Genomic DNA, 24,908 nt, shown 5'->3' on the forward strand with positions numbered 1-24,908 from the left:
TTTGAGGACGACTTGCAGATAAAATCCTGAGATATTGTTCAAGCTGTCACGGGGGACTCCGTAGGCACAAGGCTCCACCAGTAAAATCGAGTGAAGTATTCAGCGAAGATAGACGTCGTTTTGAAGAGAAAAACTTCGGGTGGATGTTGCCGGTATAGAATTACCGCAACTGTACAGTCCCGAACGCGCTATTCACGTGCCTCATCTCGAACTTCTCTCTGCAACTTCAAGACCTGAAAAATGTCCAAGCAGCAGCGTGCGTAGAGGAGGTGTTTTCGTCACGACCAATCATGTTTACTGATAGCTGCATGCGTTCTTGATAGGCTCCGTGGGTCAGGGTAGCAAATACCGCCTGACTCTCGGTCTTCCTGTTGGTGCAATCCTGAATTGCGCAGATAACAGCGGAGCAAAGACACTTTATATCATTGAGCCTTACGGTTTCGGTGCTCGCTTGAACCGGCTGCCAGATGCTGGAGTTGGTGACATGGTCGTTGCCTCGGTGAAGAAGGGCAAGCCTGAATTGCGAAAGAAGAGTATGTCTCCACACCCGTTTCCACCCATGCTCTGTTGCTGAATAGTTCGTTTAATGTGCAGCTATGCCTGTTATTATCGTTCGTCAAAGAAAGGCGTGGAGACGGAAAGATGGAGTGTTTTTGTACTTCGAGGTCCGTACCCCGCACTCTCTCTGCGCGCTTATCCCAATCCAATCCAATGATTGGGCCTTTCAGGACAATGCCGGTGTTATCGTGAATCCCAAGGGTGAAATGAAAGGTTCTGCCATTACAGGGCCAGTCGCGAAAGAATGTGTACGTGGTTTTGTCCTGATTCGTATTACGTGCTCACCACGTTTGTTCAGGCTGATTTATGGCCACGTATCGCTGCTAATGCGGGGACTGTCGTTTGAGGATCCACCCTTCCTTCCGTGTCCCTTTTTTCTGTGATATTCTAATGAATACGCCTACGCATCCTTATTTGTGCCACAATTGTTCGCAAATATATCTCCCACCACCGAACGTGGTCAGGGCATGCATGGTGCTCCTCACCGGCTTCGAGGGTTTAGCCCCTTTTTGCTTCGCGAGATATTAGGATGATGGAAATTTCAATTCAAGACGCTGCAAAAAGGTGCAAAGATTGACTCACGAGACCTAGATCGGATTCCACCGAGCATCTTCGAAAGTCCCATTGACACGCTGTAGCAGTTCGAGAAGACAGGTGCTGCAGCACAAAAAGCTACTGACGTGTCTGCGTAGTCATGCTCCAGTCTGGTTACCTCATTTACCTTCCGACGGAGCTCCTCGCTCATATTCTGTCATTCCTTGATGGCCGATCTCTGGCTCGTTGCTCGCAAGTGAGTTTGTCCCATTGTCTGAGATTTCATCCCAAAACGTGGCTGGTCAAGGTATGTAGGACTATCCACAAATGCATCGACAACTTCTTGCCATTCCAATACGCCATGCTTCTGGAATATCGATGTTACGTGGATGGTCCGCTCACCCCTGATGAGCCTACCGTTCGCACGCGTGCGGAGAGAATGATTAGGCACTTGAGCAACTGGGCAACACTGAAATGGGAAAAGCTGGAGATCCTTGTCCCCGTCGATGAGAGCGGACGCTCGGGTCTATGGAAGCTTTCCGACGGCATCCTTGTGCTGGCTGCCCGTCATTCGTTACAGTGCATTCGGCTTCCTTCTCCATTGAAAGGCATTGAATTCAAGAGATGGGAACACAGATTCCCTGCTGTCACTGTCCACGATATTTCTTTGGATCCCTCCCAGGATCTCGTCATCATCAATTCCTTCTTTTTGAGGTCCTGCACATTTGTTCTGCGTGTGACACATATTCTCACTTCCTTTGATAGTGAAGATGCCTTGGAAATGAGGGACGATGACGTCGTGGGCCGAACCATAGTTTCGCGTTTCCTGTCTCTGGAATCTGGCAGTGCCCATCCTTTGGCACAGTCTCCTACTTTAAAATCACAGTCCTCTTCGTTTCGCCGAGGCGGAAGACTAGAATCCCAAATTTCAGGTGACATGTATGGAATACTTGTCCTAGAAATCTCGGGAACCTCGAGTGAATTACTTGCGTATCAGTGGAAATCTGCCAGCTTGAAATCCGTTAGTTCGCTTGGTTGTTTATTCTTGCACCCAAACCAACCGCTCTGTAGGCGCTACGTTTCCAGGGTTATGCAAAGTCCTTTGCTTTCTTTTCAGAAAATATCGTGGCTTTGTGTTTCCAGAGTGAGCCTGGATGTCCCCCTTCTGTTACTTTGTTCAAACTCGGCGTCCCCTCTGGAACGTCGGGATATACGGTGCTCGCGAACTTTCTATTTCCTACAGTGTTGGGTGAGCTTGAGTCGTATTTCCACATATCTTGTCTCTCCCCTCGAGCCTCAGGTAGCGACCTGAATGCAACGCCGCACGGTCTCCATCCTTCCTACTCTCCCGAAAACCAGATGGTTTCCATATTGTGGAGACTATGCCGAATGTCGCCCAGGCGAACATCACTCATCACGAGTCGGGATTTATTCGTATATGTTCCATTACATCGGTTATTGCTACTTTCACGCCTGGATTGTGCCAATCCAGGAGCAGATAGATCCAGTACCAACGATGATCCCGTAAGCCAGCTCATCGAAGACAAGAGCTTCTCTCGAAATTGACCATAAATCCAAGATTCTCAGCATACCCTGGGAAGAATGGGGCGAAAAGTATGCATACGTAAAAGATGTTCCTTTTGTTCTACAAAGAGGGGATGGTTCTCATCACCAATGCGAAGATGAGTTCAGACGTGGGTTATTCCTCGGCCGCGGCCCTAGTTGGGGAAGATTTGGTTCTGCCGCGTACGGTAAACGTTGCGTCACGGCCGATTTTAAGATGGGCATAGTTGCTGTACTCGACTTTGTTTCTCCAGATAAATTTGCTCCTGTCTGGGTGGATTACGACGACAAGGGGGACCTCGTACGACGAGAATATCCCTGGGATGAAATGTTCGTCTCTGACGAATGTGTCCTTCCTATGGGCGAGGTCTTTGGGCTGCAGGAGTATTCCATGAGGACGAGGATGAGGTATTCGACACGTGCGAAAGTTTGGAGCGATGGCGTGCCGAACTCCGGGAAATCGAAACTCATGATCGACGCTGAACATATCGTCTTATCTGAGGTGGGCTCCCAGCTTTACCGACTCTGCATAATCTGATCATTTGACTCCATGGGTTGACCGATTGTAGACGTCTCCGACATCAAGTACCATGCTCACCGTTCTTACCATGTAATATGTTCGTTGTGGAATGGTCAAAATTGAGTTTGCGTCATTTGCACAAGATCATATGATAATATCCCCTGCATCTTTGACTGGAGCGCGTTTCAAGAGCGTTTTGACATTTTAGCACCATATTGCCGAGGTGAATGCAGGACTCCAGCCTCTAGGCTGCGATGGCAAGGTCCCGTACTTTTTGGTACTCAACGTTTCCTAGGGATAGTGCAACAAGCCCTTTCATGCCATCTTGTACGTTATGAGCTACCAATCGTTCCAACCGTGAAGACTCAAGACAGTGATATAATGTATTGCGGACAAACAGCCGAAGTATGTATAGCCACCGGAAGCCAAAGGCCCAATAATTCTTTCGATTGGACTGGTTCTTTCGACGAGGGGCGTATTTCCGCTGTTGTGAGCCTCGAGTTTCACCGTATTGTTGGTCCGAGGGGTGGTCGATCATGGGAACGGAGTATGGAAATTTGAGGAGATTGCCCAACGAGATCGTGCTTCAAATTCTATTGTGTCTGGATGATGTGTCTTTGTCGAATTGTTTACGAGTAAGCTAAACAAGAAATCTCTAATATCATTCCACACCGTAATGGATATATATTAGGTGTGCAAGTCGCTCTCTCGCTGTATTCTTGAAACCGCTGCTCTCCGATACGTGTTGGAACTCGCTTGGCACGGATATGTTGATGGACCGCTCACTTCAGGTGGCCCTCACGCAACTAAGGCTGCTCGGCTTCAAGCGTTCCGGAAATACATGCATTCGTGGGATACCCTTTCTTGGACAGAAACAAGGGTACTGATTCCTCGACTATCATCCTACGAGATCGGTGGTGGTGTGTATGCCGCAGCCGAGAAGAATGCATTGTGGTGTATAGAACTTCCTTCTCCGCTGAGGGCACGAAGCTCAAACGGTGGGCGCATACTGATCTCGGGTTTCTGGTGTCAGACTTCACTTTCAACCCCAAGCAAGACTTGCTCATCGCCGTGGAATTGTCAGTGCCTTTTCCAATCCATGCATGCCGATCCTAACCTTGGTCTTCATCAACACACAAAGGAAGGAAATAGCAGGGGAAGACTACGCTGATGCCAATGCGGCTTCCTGGAAGCCTGTTGCGCACGTCTTATCCTTCAGAACGGGTTTGCCCCACCCTTCCGCATCAAACCACCTTATGCCAGAAATCTGCGCAAATATCGGTCTGATGCAGATGAGAATCATGGGAAACTTGTATGGATTGCTGTGCCCGGTTGCAACTGATGATAAAGCTGGCTTTGTTGTGTATGAATGGGATACGGGCAAGAAGCTTTTGGTCTGTATCACCCGTCTCAATGTATCACCGTCTCAATAACGTTTTTCATACAGAGCGTCATGCTAGAAAGCGATGCCACCTCATTTACGTTTGTTGACGAGCGGCACGTCATAATGCCATCAGACCTTAAAGTCAATCCCCTCAAAGATACCAACTTGACACTGTACCGAATGGAAGATTCTGGTCTTGTTGCGATCGCGCTATTCGAGTTCCCTGACCTGGCGGATTCACACCACACCACTATTCTGGACATCGCCTCTGATCCGTCACCAAACATCGCGGCCGGCCAATACGAGCACTCTGACAATCCCTCTCCATTCGAAATCAACAATAAGCGTACAATATGGGTCCATTGGGCTATTTGGGATGAATTTATTCCTCATGAAGGTAATTTGGACGATAATCTCAAAGAGTTCAATCTCGTTATACATACGGACGAGCTGGTGAAATTGGCGCTCTCGCCCCCGTCCTCCGATGCGAGGGTCCAATTCCTGCCCGCCGACGACATGGGAGGGACTGCTGCTGTTCGGTGCTATGATTGGAACATGTGGGGTCCTAAACTTGCACTGATGATGCCACGTAAGAACGTTCCTTCCAACAATTTCGAGTGCTTCATGCATGGGAGTCGGCAAGTGGCTTTGGAAGAACATTCGGAAATCGTTTATACGGACTGGAGCTGTGTCCGTTACCCAATTCCATCATGGCTCGAACATCATCCAAACTCGGGCGTACCTAGTTTCGAAGAGGCACTGTCGCGGGATTTAGCCGTTGAACCGTTTAGCAAAGACACGAATGTTTTCGGATATCTGTTTCAAGATTCGTTCCACAGTGCACCGATGACATGCCGGACGCAGAGAAGGCGACTTTTAAAACCTTTGGACCCTGTGGGAACCGCGGCGAATGGCGTGATGGTGGACGCGGAGAACATCGTTTTATTTGAGGTTCGTTTTTCTCGTTGTAACGTAAGGCTCTAGCCACAGAATGCTGAATGGTCTTTCGTGCAGGAGAGTCCAGATAAAGGAATGGTGGAGATGATCATCTTGACCATCGGCGGGGCCGAACCCACAGCCGAAGATCTGGAGGAGAGTAGGAAGAGGGAGTTAATGTCCTGTGGATGGCGTACTGATCAGTGTTGAAGTGTGATCATGGGCAGTGCAACCTTGACTACGCTTTGTTAATGTTTCAAACGGTATAATGATCCTGTTGCAAAGATCTCATGGGGGTTGAAGCAGGGATATAGTTTGGTATTCTTTCCTTTCCTAATCCTTGTCGACCACCTTATTGGGTATGTTACGTGCAGATAATGGGATATGTGCTTCCAAGTCTGGGGAGCCGCGATAGCCATGTGGAAGATCGTACGACGTCGGATCATTAGGCCTTTAACCACTATTGAGGCGGGCAGGGTGTGTTATAGCTTGGGCCGTTCAACTGACCAATTGGCTTTATTTGCTAGATTGATCAGCGGTTCTAAGAACACAAGAGTTCTCAGCGCCACGCAAAGTCATATTCATCGTCATCGAACATTTGGGCGCTCAGACCGATAGCTAGTGTGTGTCCATGAGCGCCTGTGCTGACACATCTGAGCCCTCGAGCGGATGGATGCGTTGCCATAATCCACCTGGAGCAGAAGGCAATACCGCTAGTCTTCTAAATTTGACGTAAACACTGCCCTGGTCCAGTGTTGTTCCCCCGTTTGGCTACAGTGAGGCAGTATTCTGGTGACCTAGTGATCAGGGCAGAGCTATTGGGTCTGTCGAAGAACGTTAGGGTGGTTTGAACGGATTCTAATAAACCCGCGCATGATGGCGACCACTTTGGCAGTGAGGCCACAGTGTGTTAATGTCGGCGGGGTCCGCCGGAAGCTTCGGAACGGGTCACTCCCGAAGTAATCACGGGCGAAGCACTCCGCGAGGTGAGAAAAGCCAAATTTGAGGATCACTGAAACGACAGTTACTGGGTGCCATTAGACGCCAAGAACCTTGTCGGGGGCGACCAACCGCCGGACAAATTGTCAAAAAGGTGAAAGCGCCCATTCAGTATTAATGGAAGTTGCGCCATGTGACGGGAAATACGGGCAACCTGAGATTCCCAGGTTGCTCCCAGGAACGGGATCCCGAGCGGTTGATGGCAGCTTGCGTGAAGCTCCCCAATTTCCAAATTGTATTGATGGCAAGAAGGCCGAGTCTCCACGATGAATCCGCATCAGAAAAAGTGCATGAGTATAGGTTGAGTCTTTGATGGCGAGCGTGTGTATGGGATAAGCGCAAATATTGGATTTGAAACTTCCGCAAGGTAAGCTAGGTCAAAAAGGCAGCCCAGACAATAGTTGGTCATATCGTCCTTGTCGTCATGGGTCCCCCGATAATAAGAGTTTATGCCAAATGAAGAAGACGACAATCGATTGGTACTCTAGCAGGTGAAGATTTCTCAGCGCGCGCTGAAAGCAGCATCAAAGTCATCCTTTGATGGGGATTACTATGTAACTGGAGGCAAAGCCCCTAAAACTTTTGTCAGTTTCCCTGTATACATCTCAACGCATGCAATAGACGCGCGAGAGCAGCTGTCGGATATATCATTAGGTCAGTTCTACGTAGCAACCATCGCTACTGCTCTGGGTTCCGGTGAATAGGTCGACTAATAATTTGATGCTGATACCCTTAAACGAGCGCTTAATTTAGTTCAAGCAAAGCAGAATGAACCAAAGCTGGAGAAGATGAGTCGCATTGAACACAGCTGTGCAGCTTTCAGAAGCGATAAACCGGTTAGGTGATTCACATCAACATCTCGTAACCTTGGTTGTGCTTGATGCAGGTGAGCTGAGGTAAAGAAATAATAATAAAAAATAATAAAAAATGATGGCTGCGAGTTTCCGAGATGCAATTCACTCGACTAATAATCCATCGGTGTGCGAAACAAAGCGCAGTATTAAAAATATTTATCCACAACTTTCACTCTAACTTTCTTCTCTCACAATCGTCTTTGCTGCACCCATCGCGGAGGATAACCTGCAAAACTTCATACCTGTTCCAGCCTCAGACTCGCTGGAAGAAAAAAATCACCTCAAATACCTCGTCCGGCGCTTCCTCGCCGTACAATCGACTCGTCAGTTTCCGCCGCAAGCCCGCCAACCCCCCTTCCGAAAGCTCGCTTAATCCACGTTTAGCTTCCTTTCTGCCTGCTTCCCACTAACACTCCTGCCAGTCATTATTGTATACTGGGCGTGTACCTATCAGTGTACTTTCAGTTGGTCATCGGTAATGTTGCTACTCGCGTCCGTTGCTCCTGCCGCTCACGATCTCCTCCCTAGTCCTTGAATACGTTTGCATTGTGTCAAATACCCCGCACTATCCTACCATAACCTACTACATTTCGTAAATACAGCATAATGGACGTCTACTCGTCGTCCTTCAACATCTATCCTTTCTCCGAACCACCCTCAGGACAAGGGCATGCCATAAACTCTTTCGGTCCCTTGGGCGCTCCATCGCTGAATGCGCCGTTCCCGAACAGCAGTTTTGCACCTGGATCACGCCCTGTCCTGTCATACCCCCAAGAATACGACACTGGCCTTCATCCTCCTTATGCCTCGTCGTACCCAAGCCAAGCTTCTTTGGATGGCTCTAATCAATCTTTGCCGTTCCCTGCGGCTGGGAGACCTAGTCAGTCATTGCCTATTTTAACTTCGCATACGCCTGCACCCCCTTCGGCCTCTGTACACCGTCACCAACCAACCAACTCTGGAATTGAAGCAGTCCATACCCATCTTCTGACGCTCACCCACCGCGTTATGTCTTCTCATCCTGGAACAATGGTGACTTTTTCGCGAATCGAGGACCATATTGCGCAGCGCACTACGGGAGGATTTAACATTCTCATTTCAGGTCCTCCGGCCTCCGTGATCGCAGCCAGGGGAATCATACTTCGCGAAAGCCCCGTGCGCAACCGATGCATCATTCGTGTTCCAAGGGCAGACATACTCTCAGTAAACCATTCAATGCTGATTCACCACCATGGAAACGGAGGCTCTACCACGTCTTCCAGTGTTTCGTCTTCGCCTGACTCCTTTACTGCGTCTCACAATGGTGTTTCAGCCATGGGAAGTGGATCCTCCGGTACACAGCTTAAATCACAAATCGTTCCTCGTTTGGATGAGATCGCTGCGCTGACAAGGGCTAATATCTCGGTGGTGAAGACCGCCAGTTCTGGCTTGGGCGCCAATTTCGGCGTCGGGTATGGTGGTTCCTATGGTGATTACACTGGATATGCCAATGTCCCTGATGGGAATCTATGGAACGCGGGCTTGGAGAGCGAGAAAATGTGTGATTTGATTGTAACTGGAGTGGGAGATTCGGTTGATATTGCCAGAGTGCGACTGTTGGTGATGCTGGATGAATTGGTGGGTTATGTTCCTTTCCTTTCTTTGGTACTTACTAATGTCAATTTTTACGTCTTGCGATTTTAAGTCTGGACTTCACGCTGCTTCCATCGACATTGATTACAAACTCCATGGAATCATCTCGGGGCGCAAGCGTCGTGCAATTCAACAAATTATGGAGGAGACCGGCACAAATATCTACTTCCCCCCAATACGTCTTCAAAGTTTTTCTCAAAATCGCGGTCAGCGGGCTATGACGCCTGGCTCAATGGGCGCAGCGAATTCTGTCAATGAGCCGGTTCACCCGACGATGGGTCGAACCAATGGTGGATCACCTGATGGGAGGAATGGATCACCTCCTGGGAGCGGGGGTGACCAAAGTGTGGATTACAATCCAAACCTTATTTGGATTACTGGAGAGTTCTTCAATGTAGGACGTGCAAGAGATGCGTTATACCAGCTTGCGTCGCAAAAAGTCCGAGTAAGTGGCAATGTTCCCGTTCTTAACGACATATATAACTCCAACATACCATTTTTAATCGTTGACATCAGAGCAAAACCATCATATCTCGTGATTGCGCTATCCTTCCCAGAAAACTCGATTGGATGTTAATGAACCGAGTGGACGAATTGAAAACGATCATGCGTGACCAAGCAACATACATATCCTTCCCAGCTCTAGGCTCGTCTGCCTCGCTGATTACGGTTTTTGGCGACTCTCGCTTGACCATTGAACGCACGATTGAAGCTGTCATGGCCCTAGCTGCTCAGTTCTACACTGCGAGCTTTTGGTTGCTTCCCATTCATTTCAACGTGCTCATTCCCCAGAACACGCTCAACCCTGCTAGTGTTTCACTTGTACTTAACAAGTTGAGTATGGCCAGTGGGTCGGAAGTGGTATTTAAGTCCAATGCCTTCGAAATGCACGGACTCGAACATGAGGTCATTTGGGCTGTCGCTAAGGTGCTTGAACTGGATATTGTTCGAGTAGGTTTCCTTGATTTTGATGTCCGTTCTGTATCATTGCTCATATTTTTGCTCAGAATTTCCATCATGAAATTCGCTTCCAGCTTGAACTCTCCAACGAACATCGCGAATTCATCAGTGGGAAGAAGAACGGCAAAATTAACAAGATCATGTCTTCCGCGAACGTGAAGATCAAATTTGAATCCGTTAACGAGCACAACTTCCTTATAGAAGTTGCTGGTACCGACGCGGGCACCATTTACGGCCTTAGGCTCCTGCAGGAAGAGTTACCTGCAGAGATGTCGTTCCATGTCCCAGAGGCATACCATAAACGCATCATTGGTGTTGGAGGCAAGACTATCCAGCGTATCATGAAGAAATATGGTGTCTACGTTAAGTTCAATAGCGCTGATGAATTGGTTGCGGCAAGCTTGGACGACGAGGAAAACGTGCTTGCAAGGACTCCCGCGAAGAATGCACTCAACCTGGATCAACTGAAAGCAAGCGTGATGGAGATGATCGTTCCGAAGGATAGGGACTTCATCACCGAAATTGTGAGCCTTTTTCTTGTTCTTTCTTGATTCGGGCTCAATGGGATCGTTGCTGACTGACATTTATTCTTCTGATGGATTGATGGTTTCATCATCTGGAAAAAAAGATCACTATCCCTCGACGCCATCACCGCATGCTTTATGGGGAGAAGAGCATTTTTGTCAGGGATATAGAAGCGAAGACTAACTCGAGGATCACTTTCCCCGGAGATGGCCTCGGTATGCTCTCCGGCATTTCACACAGGTTAGAATAACGACATTTTCCCTAGATGTCGTCCATATCTTCGGGCCAGAGAGCCAGATGCATATTGCCGTGGCGATGCTTTTGGTATGTCATCCCCATTAGTTTTGGGATTTTTTGATATCAACTTCCCATTTTTACTCAGGATCATGTTCCCTTCGAGGCCGACATGCCCGTACCCGGTCATCCGGACTTGTTGCGTGTTGCCACTTCACAGGACTTCATTGTCTTCAGTGAAAATATCAAGCGTGAATATCAAGTCGCCGTCATTCCAATGGTCAACGATCAAGGGCTCTCACCCTCGTCCTTCAAGTTCAAGTGTCAGCGCAGCAACAGCGACTGTCTCGCCACTGTTCGCGAAGCCCTAGAAATGTTCCTGATCAATCACCGCGTACATGTTTACCCTTCACCTAACTCGCACAAACGTGTTGATTCATTCACGGACGCTTTCCCGCATTTCAACAGTAAGCTGCTCTCGACACCTATGGGTATGTCTGCGAATTTTCGGCTTGTTGCTTGTGTGTCCTGATGATGCCCGCTCCTATTTCAAATAACTGAAGATCCAGAAGTCTCACGAACGCCTGATGGTTTAGCGGATCGTCGTATTCGCGCGGCGGCTTCCACCCCTGATGTGAAGACTCTGTTCCTTTCTCAGTCCTCCGCTCCGGTATATGGAGTACTGGAGCAAGAAGAACTCGAAGAGGATAACTACAGGTCCAGCTACACCACCTCCTCATCAGGACCCAACGATTACTGGAGCACTACGCCCACGGCCATGGGAATCGGTCTCCCGCGTGGTATACACCGTGTTGTCGACGACCCGAAACGAGGATCAGACTCTATGCTTGATGCGAAATTGAAGCAACCTCGTACCTTGACCAATCGGGCTCAGAGCCTTGACCTCACCTCACTATCGACTTCGCGCAAACGACCAGGATCAATCATTCCTTCAGCGGCGGCGATTTCTGAGACGCCAGATCGACCCGACACTCCCTCCGACTCTGGCACGAATCCGAGTCCGCCAGCGTCCGCCATGATACCCTCATTCCCGACTGTTTATGCACCAGCCCCTGGCTTGGGTGGTATGCCCAGGCATCCTCTTGGAGTAGGAGGTCCTCCACATACAGCAGAGGACATCGAAAGCATGTTCGCGAACCTGAACTTTGATCATCAGGCCCAGTAGTCACTTGTAACTTATCCGCCAACGCAACATGGCGCAAACACTCATCTGCCCAAGTCATGATAAACACGATCAATTCACATACCTCGCGCATATCAGATTCCTCCCAGTCTTCCGAAAAAAAGTTGTGTACTTTAGAAGAAATTATTTGTTTCCGGAAGCGTCCCTCGGCTTCCACCGTCTTTCTGTCTTCCCCCTCATCGAGCCTACGCAGAATGCACCCGTCTGTCGAAGTTGAGCTTCGACAGCTTTGTTTTCTTGTGGTAACTTTACCACCCCATGGACTGCTCTTCTGAGTCGTTCTCGTCTTGCTGCATCTTCAAATCTTGTGCTTCCGGCTTGTCACTGTTCACCACCCATGTGTTTGATTACCCTGGACTATGGATAATGATCGATACCAAATCAGTGTCTTACCAAATCGAATATCTTGCTTGTGCCCGAGTACCGGCCTCTTCACACAGATAAAGATCGTTGTCAAGTCATCAATTTGTGCAATAGGCAGAAAGTAGGGGAGGACATATAAGTGGCGAAAAGCGGCGAGCATACAGTAAACAAAGCTAGAAACACATCTAGGTAAGAGAATACGAAATCGCGGAACAAGGAGAATTACAGGAACACGTCTAAGATATATAGAAGGCAACAATAGGGGACGGGACTTCACGGAAGTCCAGGGAGGATTGAAAATATTACAAAGAAATAGCCTGGCCAAAGAATCGGAGGACGCCCACCAACTGACCGGGACTCACCAAACTAATATACATGCGGAAGCTCGTCCAATCCCTCCACATTCTCGGATCGCTGACTGTAAATGGACTTTTCGGACGTGGCGGTGGATAAGGCCGAAACGCGACGTTCAAATCGCAGAGGAGAAGGTGCCATAGGGACGGATCGGTCAGCCCGGGCTCTAAGGATCTCCAACCGACGGATAAGCGTTTCCCCTTCAGTAAAGCGACCTTCGCGTTCCAGTGCTCTAAATGCAACCTCGCCTGCCCGGATACGGTTCGCATATGACAAAGAATCCCTGTTACGAAGATAGGTGATACCATCATACACGCTCTCTTCAATATCTCTGCTCTCGGAAAATCTGTAGTCTGGGTGCGAAAAGTTATTGATATGTGCCCAAGAGTCCCAGTGATTTTCCAGTATCAAGAAGGCTTGGTCCGCTTGTGCGAGGTGAATCGCCGATGTGTGTTCAGGCAGGCCCTCAAAGGAGCCACCGTCATCGTCATCGGGCCCTGATTCTCCCTCGCTTACGATGTCTCTCATCCACTCATCAAGCTGTGCCATTTCAGGGTCTAAAACTGGTATCACAGACTGCATAAGACGCCCATCAGATGATCGAACAACAATTGCACGAGCTTCGGAAAGCCTAGAAACGCTGAAACTTTGGATCTCTCCGGCAGAAGGGTCGCTAGACAGTGTGGACTCGGCGCCTACCGACGTCGAGAGAGACAGACTGGGTGCTGAGTGAGCAGTGATAGATTCATCGGTAGGCATCATAAGGATATCCGACAATATTTTGGGGGGTTTCGTGGGATCGGACCCAGAAGCGAAATCCTCCACGGCTGTCAATGAGGACTCCCCACTCAGTAAATGTGTTTCAGAGCTTTGCGAAGAGACACAACAGGTGGACATATCGAAGATTGAAGGTTCATCAGATGGCGGCACATCCTCCCCCTCCGGGAATGACAGAGGTGGAGAGAAGGTGATAACGGGAATCGGGGCAGGGAAAGGAGATAGGCGGGAACAGACGCTATGAGAGGGCGAAGATCTTGGTGTCGTTGGGGGGGTCCCTTCGTTATCAGATTCCAACGCTTTGATGGCTGCTTCGAGATCAAGAGAACTCTTCGAGATCTGAGCGAAGACAGCTGCACAATGCTTCTCAGGGGAAGAATCGACAGAAGAGCTAGTGCGAAGATCTCCGAAGCTGGGTAATGAACGAGTCTGTGTAAGTCCACCGGTATCAATATGATGTGACGCCCCGCTGCTGTGAAGGGATTGTAACGATAGCAGAAGACTATGTCTTGGGGTGCCCTTTGCACATGACAACGTCGAGTTCGCAGATGATGCCATGACTCCGTCAGAGCTAGGAGATGCGGGAGGAAGTATGTTCAGAGATGGATCGAAGAGAAGCGAAAGTCTTATTGCGGCAGAGAATCCCTGCGATTCAGTCTGTGAAAGGTGTGTAGTCGTCTTCCGTAGATGATAAGGTGTGGATAACGTAGCCAGCTCAAACGGGAGCGGCGCTGCCAGACTAGGCGTGTCAGCCAGTAATTCTTCTGGGAAGGGCATTGGAGGGGCCGGTATAACCTGTTCAAGTTTAGGTGCTGATGCAATCTCATTTGAAGACGGTGGAGGTGCAGATGGTACACCAACGAACATAGATTCCTCAGAACCAGAGAACAGTACAGCTACATCCTGACCTATCTGAGATATTGTCGATTTGGGACGTTCTGGAGAGGAAAAAGGTGATTTCCAGTTCTTACGGGAGTCGAATCTAGTGCGGAATGACTTGGGACTGCGACCACTATTTGTGCTATAAGCCATAGAGTCGAGTACACTTCCAGAAATAGAGGCGCGCTCGACTGAACCAAGAAACGAGAATCGCTCCTCGATACTGCCTCTAACAGATTCAATGACTGCAGTCGGCTGAACTTGACTAGGGTTTCGCGGAGGCGGCGCTGAGCTGACCATCGATTTTGCACCTGGTGACGAAGAGAGGAATGTCTCTGAGAAAGCAAAAGCCGCTGATACCTCAGCCATCAATTGGGCGGAACCCATCCCCAAAACATCGGGAGGGCTGTGTCGCGACGCAATCGCAAAGTTCCCTCGATCAAGCGAAGGAAAGGGCCTTTCTAGAATGCCAGTTTTGTAGAGGTCCTGAGTCCAAGAAACAGAACCGGGCTGGAACTGATCTTTGTGGAGAACCCCGTCTGCAGATGCAACTCCGTGATCCGAAATTTCAAGGCGCTTATGTTGAGTATCTCCGGGGCCATTGGCACTCGAATTTCCGTGTTCCTCTTCGCCTGCACACCATTCGCCATGAGTCAGTGGTCGTTGAGGTATCGCAGGACCAGAGAGATTGCGAAAGACGTCTTTAAAGCATATCCCTCGTACTCGACGAAAGAAAACAAGGAACAAGATTCCAGACAGAAGAACTAGAGTTGAAGACACCAGACATGCGAGAACAACACGAAGTTTCCAATCATGGTTTGGCAAGTCTCGGACAGCAGGATCAGCTGCAGAGGTCGTGAGAGCGTCAGGGCCAGTCCCGGAAGAAGCACTCGCCTCCAGCTTAGGGGTTTTCGTTGGAAAGAAGAGAATGGAAGGTGGAACGGGCGCGGGAAGATAGAACGAGACGGATCCAATGTTAGTGCTGGGTGAGGCTTTGGTAGCTATATGAGAAATCTGGTTTTTCCTCAACTGCGCGGTAGAACGGTTTTGATTCGCGTGATGGAATACGGTCGTGCGCGTGGCTCGAGCGGTGGCTACAACATCGACAACAGGACTGGAGTGATGATGCTGGGGTGACGTGGTGGGCAGGTAATCGGTGAGACGCGCTGATGGTAGATGAGAAACAATTTGGGGAAGACAGACAGCAATGTAGACTCACTCCAAATTGATGTATGTGAAGAGAAAGTAGATGTGGATGCTTGGGTAGTGACGGCTGTTAGTACCGTGGCATTCGTATCACATAGAATGCGGAAATATGATGCGCACAAGTATCAGAGAAGGAAGTAGCAGTGGCGTTCGGGCGGTGGGCAGCAACTGACTCGACATTCACCATCAGTGTGTTTGAGATCGGCGCTCCGAGAATAGAGGTGGGAAGGAATGACGCGAGCACGAAGGTAACGAATGTAGGTTGCATCATGGATAGGGACCCTGAAAGTGCAGTAAGGAATGTTTTGCGCAAGAGGCGCGAAGGAGAGTGAGTAACGCGTGGTTAGAATGAGGGCAAGGACGCAAACAAATGTCAACAACCCTCCCAAGAGCGTGGGGGGGGAAGTAAATGGCCGTAAAAAACCATTTTTGGTCTAGTTTTTGACCATCTACCACTGTTTTCGTGATATTTTCTTCAGTGTAAATTACAATATACGTTTCACGATGCTACCTTGCTTGCAAGGTCACCTTCGAGTCAGGAATTCGTGGGAATTTTCGCTTTCCCGCCCTCCAATTCATACCTCGCTGTACGCTGTACAGAAGCCCATCTCACACGACCGCGAAGTCGTTAAACTAGAAAGGTAAAAGCAAAGCGAACAGCTAGTACGCACGAGAAAGTGAAAAAAAAAGAAAAAAAAAAAAAAAAGAAAAGAAAAGAGAGAGAGAAATGAAAAAGGGGCGGCAATGTCGACCAGGGGGTAAAAGCTCAGGCGGCACCAGGGCGGGCGTCGCGCCGACCCCGAGCCCAGGGCCGTCGACCATGAGCGCCCAATTGCCATCTTATAAAACGCCGAGCGCGGCCTAGGCAATTGGGTTTATGGGTAGTTCCGCAAGAACTAGGACAGTTCACGGGAACATCCACACAGCCTACGCGCCGTAGACTAGGTGTCCCACTATAGACTCGCAGAGTCAGGAGGTTCTACCTCTATCTGTCTTCCCCCCTGACGAGGGCGCAGCCCGAGCAGACAACCGAGCCCGGGACCCCCCCAAAATCAAATTAAAAACTAGAGCCCTATGAAACCTACCAATCGCCCGCCTCAGCCCTAACCTCAATACAGTGCCCATGAAACCACAAGTACCACCTCCCTAATGCTCACCCAAATGACGCCCTAACCCACCACTAGCCACCGATCATAACCGAAGCCTGGCCCGTCACCTAACGGCTACCCAGGCAGCCCCCGGCCACTATTGGCCAAGATGGCCCAGCAGGAAACGCTCTCCCTCACCCCCTTACCCAATCGCCCTGTCCCTTTATAACTACGCCGATCTGCGTCTCAACCATATGACTCCCCAACAACCCCTCCGAGAGCATATCCACGACACACCCAAACTGCACCATTAAGCTCGACCTGGTATCCCCAAAAAGCGAGTTTCGGATCTCCCGAGCGTTCTGGAGACACCCCCTCTCATACCTCTGCAGCCCCGGCTCCAGTTTCCCCGCGCCCACGATAGGAGTAGGGCCGGGAAACTCCCCCCCCCAGCCACAGTGGACGAGATCTCAAGGGTAGTTATGACAATGTACAACACACTGACGAAAACCCTGACCAACAACCTAAGTGCGGAAAAACAAAAAATAAAAATAAAAATAATTACCACCTGCCATCCCGCTGCAATAACCTGTACAACCTGTGTGAACTAACCCATACCACAACCAAATGAGCATTACCTAGGCCACTCCTAAATTGCGTAGTCAATTTGCCCGCTGATTTAAACCAGAATCGCCGCTGCCAAATCTCCACCCTGGCATGGCTACAACATCCGGGCAAGAAACCCGCTACACCCTAATGTCTCGTAGAATCAACTTTCCCCCGCTAGAATCAAGGGGCACCACTATCCCCCCAGGCCTACCCGTAACACTCTGAACATTTGCCCCCAAAACGCCACTGGTAAATGACCCCCGATGACTAAACAAACCGACCCGACCCCGGCCCACCCCACACGCCGAAATTGCCCCCCACCCGGATCCGGGAAAACCCAAACCCCCCCCTAACCGCCAACCGAAAATACCGACGCATTCTAGCAGCCGGGAATAAAACGGGTAACTCCGCAGGAACTGTGTCAGTTCCCTCCCCCCCAACAAGTTCCCCGCTAAACCATGGAGGTAAATATCCCCCCTGTTCACCCCATAACCTCTGACAAGGTCCCAGTCTGAACAGCCATCCGTACCCCTCCATACAACCTTCCAATCCCTGCTGAGGGCTGAGGACGAACAAATGGCAGCAGCCATAACCAATGTGCCACAAAATTTCGCCGTCACTATAGCTGACCAGGATGAGGAGATCACCCACGACTCCGACTCCGACAATACAGACACCTCCCAACCCAGCCCCCTCTTCGGGAAGAACTACCAAGGAAGCGGTAAAAACCAAGACCCTACTCCAGCATCCGAAAATGAAACGAGGAAACATGCAAGATCACCCACCGCCGCAAGACTCCAGGGCCCTTTAAAGGCCCCCCCCCGCTTTCTCCCCCCTAAAGCGATGAGGCCCCTCCTCACCACCCCCCAAAACTTCAAACCCTCCTTTGTGCCCACCCCCGATGTCTTCGACTTTGAGTCTGGAGGCTCAGCGGCTTTCCTAAAAAATATAAACCCCACCGAATTCCCTCCATCCCGGAGCCCAGCCACGGACGGTGATGGATCCCCCATTGCCACGGACCACCCAACCTTCATGCCGGTACTTGCAGAAAAACCCGATGACGGAAGAGATGACCTCAACTGGCTACCTCTCGGCCCTGGCCTAGCCAACTTTTACGCACACGGCCTCCGCCCAGGTCGCCTCCTTGAAGGAGCAAACCCTGACCGTGCCAAAGCCTGGCTAAAAAAGGCAGGTGCCATTCTAGTCCTACCCCTAGATGCCGCCCACAGCGAAGAAAACACCAGCAACTTCCAGACCAACATGGAAGCTTTCCTCGAAAGAGCATTCCCACACCAAGTAGGAGAAGTGAGCATTATCCCCCCTGTCCCCATTGACCTCAGACGTGGCGGAACCCCCCAATACGCTAAACCGTGGGGCTTCTTAATTGATGGCCTGAACCCCCAATTCGCTGACCTCCTCATACGCGAACACTTATGGATATGCAAGACGTTTGGGTTCATCGCTATCGGCACTAGATTCAAGCCTTCCTCCTTCATGATTTCAATTGTAGGAATGGGCAACAGGTTGAAGGACGCGAACAACATTAAAGACGCTGTCAAACAAACTATCACCAAATCACCAAGCCCCTTCTGAACATTCCTAGAGGAGGCAAGCATGACAACTGACCAAATAAAGGAAATTGTAGACAGCGTCAGAGTAATCCCAAGAGGATATGCCCCCAACGGAAAGGAATATAACGAAAACACCGAGGAAAAAAGAAGACCGACCTCGGACAAATCGGTAACCATGTGGGAGCTGCATATAGACCCTCCCTTCAAGACCCTCAAAGAGGCACGAGAAACCGCACACGACCAATGGTCCCATATTTTCAAAATGGCCTCGTTCGTAAGTGAGAGAACCCAAGCCGGACACGCCTTCAACAGACAAAGAGTCTGTAACACCTGTAAAGCCTCCGACCACTTATTCCACTGCTGCCCGATCCACTCTCACTCTGCCTGGAATCAACGGTACCCCAAACAAGATGCCGACATGGAAGCAGATACCGACGGCAATGCGATCCCCTCCCTCCCTCGACACCTGCCTTATTCAAACTTCCAACGTGGAAGAGGACGCGGCCGTCCCCCCACCCAATATGGCTCACGATTCCTCTCCTTCGTCCCTCCAAAATACAACTTTGACTGATATGCACCTTAAAAGGATTTCACCCCGAACCGTGGACAAATGGCAAAATAAATTAGATAACCAAAAGAGCCTCGCTCACATCACGTAGTAACTCTGCCCTGTCCTGTAAATACTTCCCTCACAAACACTACGATTCAATTGAAAACCCTAACTAACCCATAACCTCCCCTCCTCCCCACACCCTACTGAGCCCACACTTACTGAGCCCACGGGCGACAGGAAAGCCCAGTAGCTTGATCCCAAAACGCCCGAAAACACCCCGAACCCCGGCTGGCAATCGGATCGGGAAACACCAAAATGCCTGTAAAAAGATCAACCCCCCAAAGCCCAATCACACGGTGAATACCCAACTGGTAAATAGACCACAGCCCCCGGTGCCCAGAGGGCAGAGAATTTATACCGTTTTATCAAAACCCAATGATGGTCACCAGGGATCGGAAAACGGACCAAAAACCCCAGCCCCACATATACCACTCCGCCTAAGAGGCGGAAGACCCCCAACGACCCCAAACGGCCACCTCTCCATTGCGGCCCTCAACATTAGAGGAGCCAACAGTCCACAGACTAAACAAAAATGGAACCTTATCACAAATAAAATGAAGAAGGATAAGATCGCTGTGATGTGCATATCAGAAACCCACGTCGACTCACCCCAAGAAGACCTACTAGCCAACCGGTACAACAATGAATTCCACATCATCCACTCCTTCAACCCGACCCACACCAGAGCCGCCGGCATTGCAATTATCATCAATAAAAGCATCATAAAAAAGATGCCAATGGAATCGACCAACCTTATCCCTGGACGAGCCATCCTCACCACGATCGAATGGCCACCTGGCAACGAGATCACACTATTAACAATATATGCCCTGAACACTAGAGGGCAGGTACTGAGAACGCCGCATTCTGGCAGAAACTAGGTGAACTCACAGAAAACATCCAGGTCGACATTGCCCTGGGTGACTTCAACGTTGTTGAAGAAGCAATTGACCGTTCCCCCCAACACGAAGATGCGAATGCCGCAGTAGTGGCCCTAAAAGAACTCCTCTACCTCCACGACCTAAAAGACGGATGGTGCCAAGCCAACCCGGCACCCGCAAAAAACTACACCTTTGGACACTGTACAGGAACTCATATGTCACGAATTGACAGGATCTATGCCACAAATGAAATAATAAATAAATCACTCACCTGGAGTATCAAAAACCCAGGCATCCCAACGGCTGACCACCAGCTGATCTCAATAGACATACATGATCCCCGCGCACCACACATTGGCAAAGGCAGATGGGCAATCCCAAACTACCTAGTAAACGACCATGAATTCCTGAAAGGAGCCGAAGATCTTGGGAATGAAGCACTGGACAAAACCAACCAACTCACCGCACTAAATACCCCCGGAGTTCAAGACTGCTTCCTCCACTTCACCCAATCCATTATAGCGTTAGCATGCAAACTCGCCAAAACCAAGTCAGGCAAGCTAAACTCAACTCTTATCCGTCTGGAGAAATGCAGAAACAAAGCCGTCCGGAAACTGAGCTCCCCCCGAACAGCGCGCCAGTTAGAGGAAACCCAATACCAGATCATGATGCTAACTGAAAGGATCCAGGAGGTGGAAAGAACCCGGCATAGGAATAATAAGACCACAGCCAATACAAACAAGCGCCTCTTCGCTGAATCAATAAACAAATACTGGTGCGGGTGGGGGAAAAATAAAAGGCCACGTGACACTATATCCGAACTTCGAATCCCCCACTCTGACCCTCCCCGCTACACCTCCAACTCCTCAGAAATGGCTAAGATTGCCGCAGAACACTACAACGCCGTGCAATCAAGAGACCTCAACTTAATCCCCCCCTCAGAAAGAGAACCCTGCATCACCGAATGCCTCTCATCTATCACAACCACACCTGCAACACAAACTGCTCCCATGGCTTCCGGTATCAGCTACAACGAAACCCTAACCGCCCTAAGACAGTCCCCAAACGGTAAAGCCCCCGGCCTCAACGGCATCCCAACTGAACTTTACAAGAAACTCCACGAAAGATGGGCAGCAGAGGCAGATGGCCGTGTAGATATAGTTCAACTCCTCCATAATGTAATTAGTGACATCGAAATGCGAGGTGTTTCCTCCCCACAGTTCACTGCTGGCTGGCTGTGCCCTTTATATAAAAAGAAAGACAAACGAGAAATCGAAAATTACAGACCAATCACTGTACTAAATGCTGAATACAAAATCATGACAACAGCACTCATGAACAAAATAGCGCCAATCGCCCCTAACCTCATAAATAAATGCCAGGCTGCCTTCATAAAAGGCAGAAGCATCCACGATCAGATTGACCTAGTCAACCGCATGATAGACCTGTGCGAAATCATCAGTCAAGACGGTGCAATAGTTGCCCTAGACCAAGAAAAAGCGTACGACAGGATCCGTCACGACTACCTCTGGCGCACACTGGAAGCCACCGGGATCCCACCACCCACCATAAACTCCATAAAGGCCCTCTACTCCAACCCCGGTACCAGAGTGATCCTGAACGGCGAAATCAGTGATGAATTCTTAATAGACCGAGGAGTACGTCAAGGCGACCCACTGTCATGCCTCCTCTTCAACATAGCTATTGAACCCCTATCTGCCATGCTGAGAGAATCCGGTAAAATACAAGGCCTTGAAATCAAAACACCAGTACTCACACAAAAAGTCATTGTCTCCCTATTTGCCGACGACGCCGCGGTCTACCTCTCAAAAAACGACGATGTAACTAACCTATTCAACATCCTCGACACCTGGTGTACCGCCTCAGGAGCTAAATTCAACCAAGGAAAATCCATGGTTATCCCCGTCGGCTCAGCGACATACCGCAAAAACCTACTTGACACCAGAAAACTAAACCCCAACTCATCTAACCCCTTCCACATCGACATGACAATCCTCCAAGACGGCCAGACCACAAGGTATCTAGGTGCCCAGTGCGGTAACCGCCCTACCGGGATCGACCCATGGCCGGACATTATGGCCAAAATCAACACAAGCCTTAAACACTGGCAGAAAACCTACCCGACCATCGAAGGGCGAAAACTCATCACCCAAATGGTCATCGGCGGAATGACCCAATTCCACACCTCTGCCCAGGCATGCCAGCCAAAATCGAAAAGGAATTAAACACCCTAATAAAAAACTTCATATGGAACTCCCAACTCCCCTCACTCAGCATGAGGACCCTGAACAGCCCTACTAGTGAAGGGGGAAGAAACGTCTTGAATATCCAAGCAAGGAACGAAGCGATTCACCTTATGAAGCTGAAAAAGATCTTAGATAGATCTCCTGACAGACCACCCGCTGCCGACGCTGCCGAGGCCATAATAATTTGCTCACTCCCAAAACACACCCGCGACCAAGAGGCCCACGACCCCCGAATAATCGACGTCTTTACCCAACAGATCTTTAACAAACACCGCTATGTGAGCAAAACCCTCCCGCGCGAAATTAAAGCCATACTCAACACTGGGGCCAAGTACAACCTAGCCCTCGACGATGTCAACCTCCCCCTGAACATCAGGCTGGATCTCCCAGCATGGTACCATATTGGAACAGAAGAGCACGTCAAATCAAGAGAAAATACGCCTGCAGCGAAATGCCTCAGAAACACTCACAACTGCCAGCGCACTGGCGACCTCCTCATCCTAGCGAACATCCTAGACGACCCACAACACAGACGATGGAACAAATCCTGCTCCTGCCCACCATGCACCAACTTCAAAATGGCCGGCTGCAAAAACCCCGAAACCTGCTACCAACTAGCCGACAACATGATATCAAACCTGAAACCCCAATACAACCCCCGCACAGCTCCCATACGCCGCCCTCCCCCCTCGGGTGACAAGAGGGCCATCATCAAATCCCACTCCCTCAACGGCCCCTCAAGTATTAAGGTTATCAAAACCTTCCCTGACCCAAAAGACCACGCGTCAGACTACTTCCGCATTTTTCGGGAAAAGAATAACCAACCCCCCCCCCTCAGGCTCACCCCCCCAAAGAAACTAAGCACCGATACCGTGGCATACACAGACGGATCCTGTACAGGAAACGGCGAAACTGATGCCAAGGCGGGCTTCGGAGTATGGATCGCCCCCGAGTGCCCAGACAATGCAAGCCTCCCAGTAGATCGGGTTTTCCCCCAGACAAACAACTCCGCTGAGGTACTGGCAATAAACCACGCAATTACCACAACGCCCCTAAGAGCCAGACTCCACATCAAAACCGACTCAAGATGGTGCGTGAACGCACTAACCGTAAACCTCGAAAAAGCCGAGGACCAAGACTACATCAGCACTCCCCAACCCCTAGCCATCAAAAATACCATAAGCTCCCTCCGAACGAGGAATGGCATCGTCTCGATCGAGTGGATAAAAGGCCATAACAGCTGCGCCGGAAATGAGAATGCCGATGAACTTGCAACACTGGGATCCACGAAAACCCCTGACAATGGCTCAGTCACCCCCAACCTCCCACTCACCCAGAACGGTGCGAGACTAAGAACCCTGACCCAATCGACTATCACGAAACTAATAACCCGAGAGTCAGCCAAGAAACCCCACAAAAAGAACCACAGAGCAACAGAAAACATGAACCATATCAGAGACGTACTGAGAGACCTAAACTGCCCCACCCCCAACGACAACCTCATTTGGCTCACCATCCTGAAAAACAAGAAAGATCTGAACCCCAACCTCAGAAACTTCCTGTGGAAACTTGTCCATGGAGCCCACAAAGACGGCACCTACTGGAGCAAAATCCCGGGCTACGAAGACAGAGGTCAATGCGTTAAGTGTAACACCCTAGAATCGATGAACCACATTATCTTCGAGTGCCCACACAACCAGGGCCCAAAACTCTGGGCTGCCATAAAAACCATGAGCCTAATCAAAGGTATAGACTGGCCCGTTAATATGGGAATATACCACATAATGGCTGCCCCACTAACCGTTATCAAAAATCGTAATGGCACTATAAACCACGGCGCGTCCAGATTCCTCAGAATCGCCATCACCGAATGCGCCTGGCAAATATGGAAACTGAGATGCAAGAGAGTCCTCAGCGACGATGAGACCGGACAACCAAAGATCTCACTGAACGAAGCCATGAACACCTATAAAGCCGCCATAAACGAAAAACTAAATCAGGACAGGAACCTCACGAATATAAAGAAATACCGCAACAGAGCCCTCCCCGAATGGCTCGTTCTACACACTTGGTACGGCACCCTAGAGAATGAACTAAGCCTCCCTGAGAATTGGCTGAAGTGCAACGGGGTTTTAGTGGGTATACCGGACCCCCCGCGGTCACGGGAGCCCCACACAGAGCGATAACCACTTCGCCAAGTGCGGAAACGCATTTCCCCATGGTGGCAATTCCCGTCATACAGAGGCACCCATCATCACTGCCCTCTGGAAGGCCCCGCCCTTCCCTACAAACCTTCAGGCATCCTGCCCGCGAAAGCTACCGAAGGTTCCACCAAAAAAAAAAAAAAAAAAAAAAGAAGCCCATCTCACAGTGGTTACCGTCGATCTCAAGTTCCGA

The 24,908-nt window shown here is 49.9% G+C and overlaps 6 protein-coding genes across 6 annotated transcripts; 4 read left to right on the forward strand and 2 right to left on the reverse strand.

Moving 5' to 3' along the window:
* Positions 1-209: 209 nt before the first annotated feature.
* Positions 210-935, forward strand: EI90DRAFT_2988292 (ribosomal protein L14 domain-containing protein). Its single transcript, XM_039056034.1, has 5 exons — positions 210-256; positions 324-533; positions 595-665; positions 729-806; positions 857-935. Exons 1-5 carry the CDS (start codon positions 241-243, stop codon positions 902-904), a joined length of 423 nt encoding a protein of 140 aa, XP_038923458.1. The 5' UTR covers positions 210-240; the 3' UTR covers positions 905-935.
* Positions 936-1,451: 516 nt separating this feature from the next.
* EI90DRAFT_3031063 (uncharacterized protein) lies at positions 1,452-3,318 on the forward strand (the record flags this gene model as incomplete). The annotated part of the gene is made up of 5 exons (XM_039058284.1): positions 1,452-1,806; positions 1,858-2,113; positions 2,164-2,616; positions 2,672-3,157; positions 3,225-3,318. Coding segments are annotated over 5 exons (1,595 nt in total), but the record flags the coding sequence as incomplete, so codon positions are not given.
* Positions 3,319-3,711: 393 nt separating this feature from the next.
* EI90DRAFT_3115508 (uncharacterized protein) lies at positions 3,712-5,705 on the forward strand (the record flags this gene model as incomplete). The annotated part of the gene is made up of 6 exons (XM_039062795.1): positions 3,712-3,810; positions 3,867-4,173; positions 4,209-4,254; positions 4,317-4,569; positions 4,623-5,510; positions 5,574-5,705. The coding sequence occupies 6 exons, from the start codon at positions 3,712-3,714 to the stop codon at positions 5,703-5,705; spliced, it is 1,725 nt and encodes a 574-aa protein (XP_038923460.1).
* A 1,819-nt stretch (positions 5,706-7,524) lies between these two features.
* On the forward strand, positions 7,525-12,318 carry EI90DRAFT_3031069 (uncharacterized protein). The gene is made up of 9 exons (XM_039058285.1): positions 7,525-7,823; positions 7,877-8,965; positions 9,033-9,425; positions 9,497-9,931; positions 9,988-10,464; positions 10,569-10,680; positions 10,731-10,789; positions 10,848-11,190; positions 11,263-12,318. The coding sequence occupies exons 2-9, from the start codon at positions 7,955-7,957 to the stop codon at positions 11,883-11,885; spliced, it is 3,453 nt and encodes a 1,150-aa protein (XP_038923461.1). The 5' UTR covers positions 7,525-7,823; positions 7,877-7,954; the 3' UTR covers positions 11,886-12,318.
* Positions 12,319-12,362: 44 nt separating this feature from the next.
* Positions 12,363-15,831, reverse strand: EI90DRAFT_3031070 (uncharacterized protein). The gene is made up of 3 exons (XM_039058286.1): positions 15,603-15,831; positions 15,496-15,534; positions 12,363-15,442 (listed from the first exon to the last, which is right to left on the reverse strand). Exons 1-3 carry the CDS (start codon positions 15,751-15,753, stop codon positions 12,633-12,635), a joined length of 3,000 nt encoding a protein of 999 aa, XP_038923462.1. The 5' UTR covers positions 15,754-15,831; the 3' UTR covers positions 12,363-12,632.
* A 662-nt stretch (positions 15,832-16,493) lies between these two features.
* Positions 16,494-17,950, reverse strand: EI90DRAFT_3285056 (uncharacterized protein; the record flags this gene model as incomplete). The annotated part of the gene is made up of 3 exons (XM_039066949.1): positions 16,494-17,039; positions 17,072-17,094; positions 17,457-17,950. 3 exons carry the CDS (start codon positions 17,948-17,950, stop codon positions 16,765-16,767), a joined length of 792 nt encoding a protein of 263 aa, XP_038923463.1. The 3' UTR covers positions 16,494-16,764.
* Positions 17,951-24,908: the final 6,958 nt, after the last annotated feature.

Source organism: Cantharellus anzutake (assembly GCF_015039405.1).
Source record: "Cantharellus anzutake strain C23 chromosome Unknown EI90scaffold_2, whole genome shotgun sequence".
Classification (NCBI taxonomy): Eukaryota; Fungi; Basidiomycota; class Agaricomycetes; order Cantharellales; family Hydnaceae; genus Cantharellus; species Cantharellus anzutake.

Bases quoted from the DNA above. Each gene is read 5' to 3' on its own strand.
- EI90DRAFT_2988292 (XM_039056034.1), top strand. The intron at 534-594 runs GTATGTCTCCAC...TTTAATGTGCAG, and splicing joins GCCTGAATTGCGAAAGAAGA to CTATGCCTGTTATTATCGTT. The intron at 666-728 runs GTCCGTACCCCG...TGGGCCTTTCAG, and splicing joins GAGTGTTTTTGTACTTCGAG to GACAATGCCGGTGTTATCGT.
- EI90DRAFT_3031069 (XM_039058285.1), top strand. From the start codon at position 7,955: ATGGACGTCTACTCGTCGTCCTTCAACATCTATCCTTTCTCCGAACCA. The intron at 10,681-10,730 runs GTATGCTCTCCG...CATTTTCCCTAG, and splicing joins TTTCCCCGGAGATGGCCTCG to ATGTCGTCCATATCTTCGGG. The intron at 11,191-11,262 runs GTATGTCTGCGA...AAATAACTGAAG, and splicing joins GCTGCTCTCGACACCTATGG to ATCCAGAAGTCTCACGAACG.
- EI90DRAFT_3031070 (XM_039058286.1), bottom strand. From the start codon at position 15,753: ATGATGCAACCTACATTCGTTACCTTCGTGCTCGCGTCATTCCTTCCC. The intron at 15,535-15,602 runs GTGCGCATCATA...TCACTACCCAAG, and splicing joins TACTTCCTTCTCTGATACTT to CATCCACATCTACTTTCTCT. The intron at 15,443-15,495 runs GTGAGTCTACAT...ATCTACCATCAG, and splicing joins TTCACATACATCAATTTGGA to CGCGTCTCACCGATTACCTG.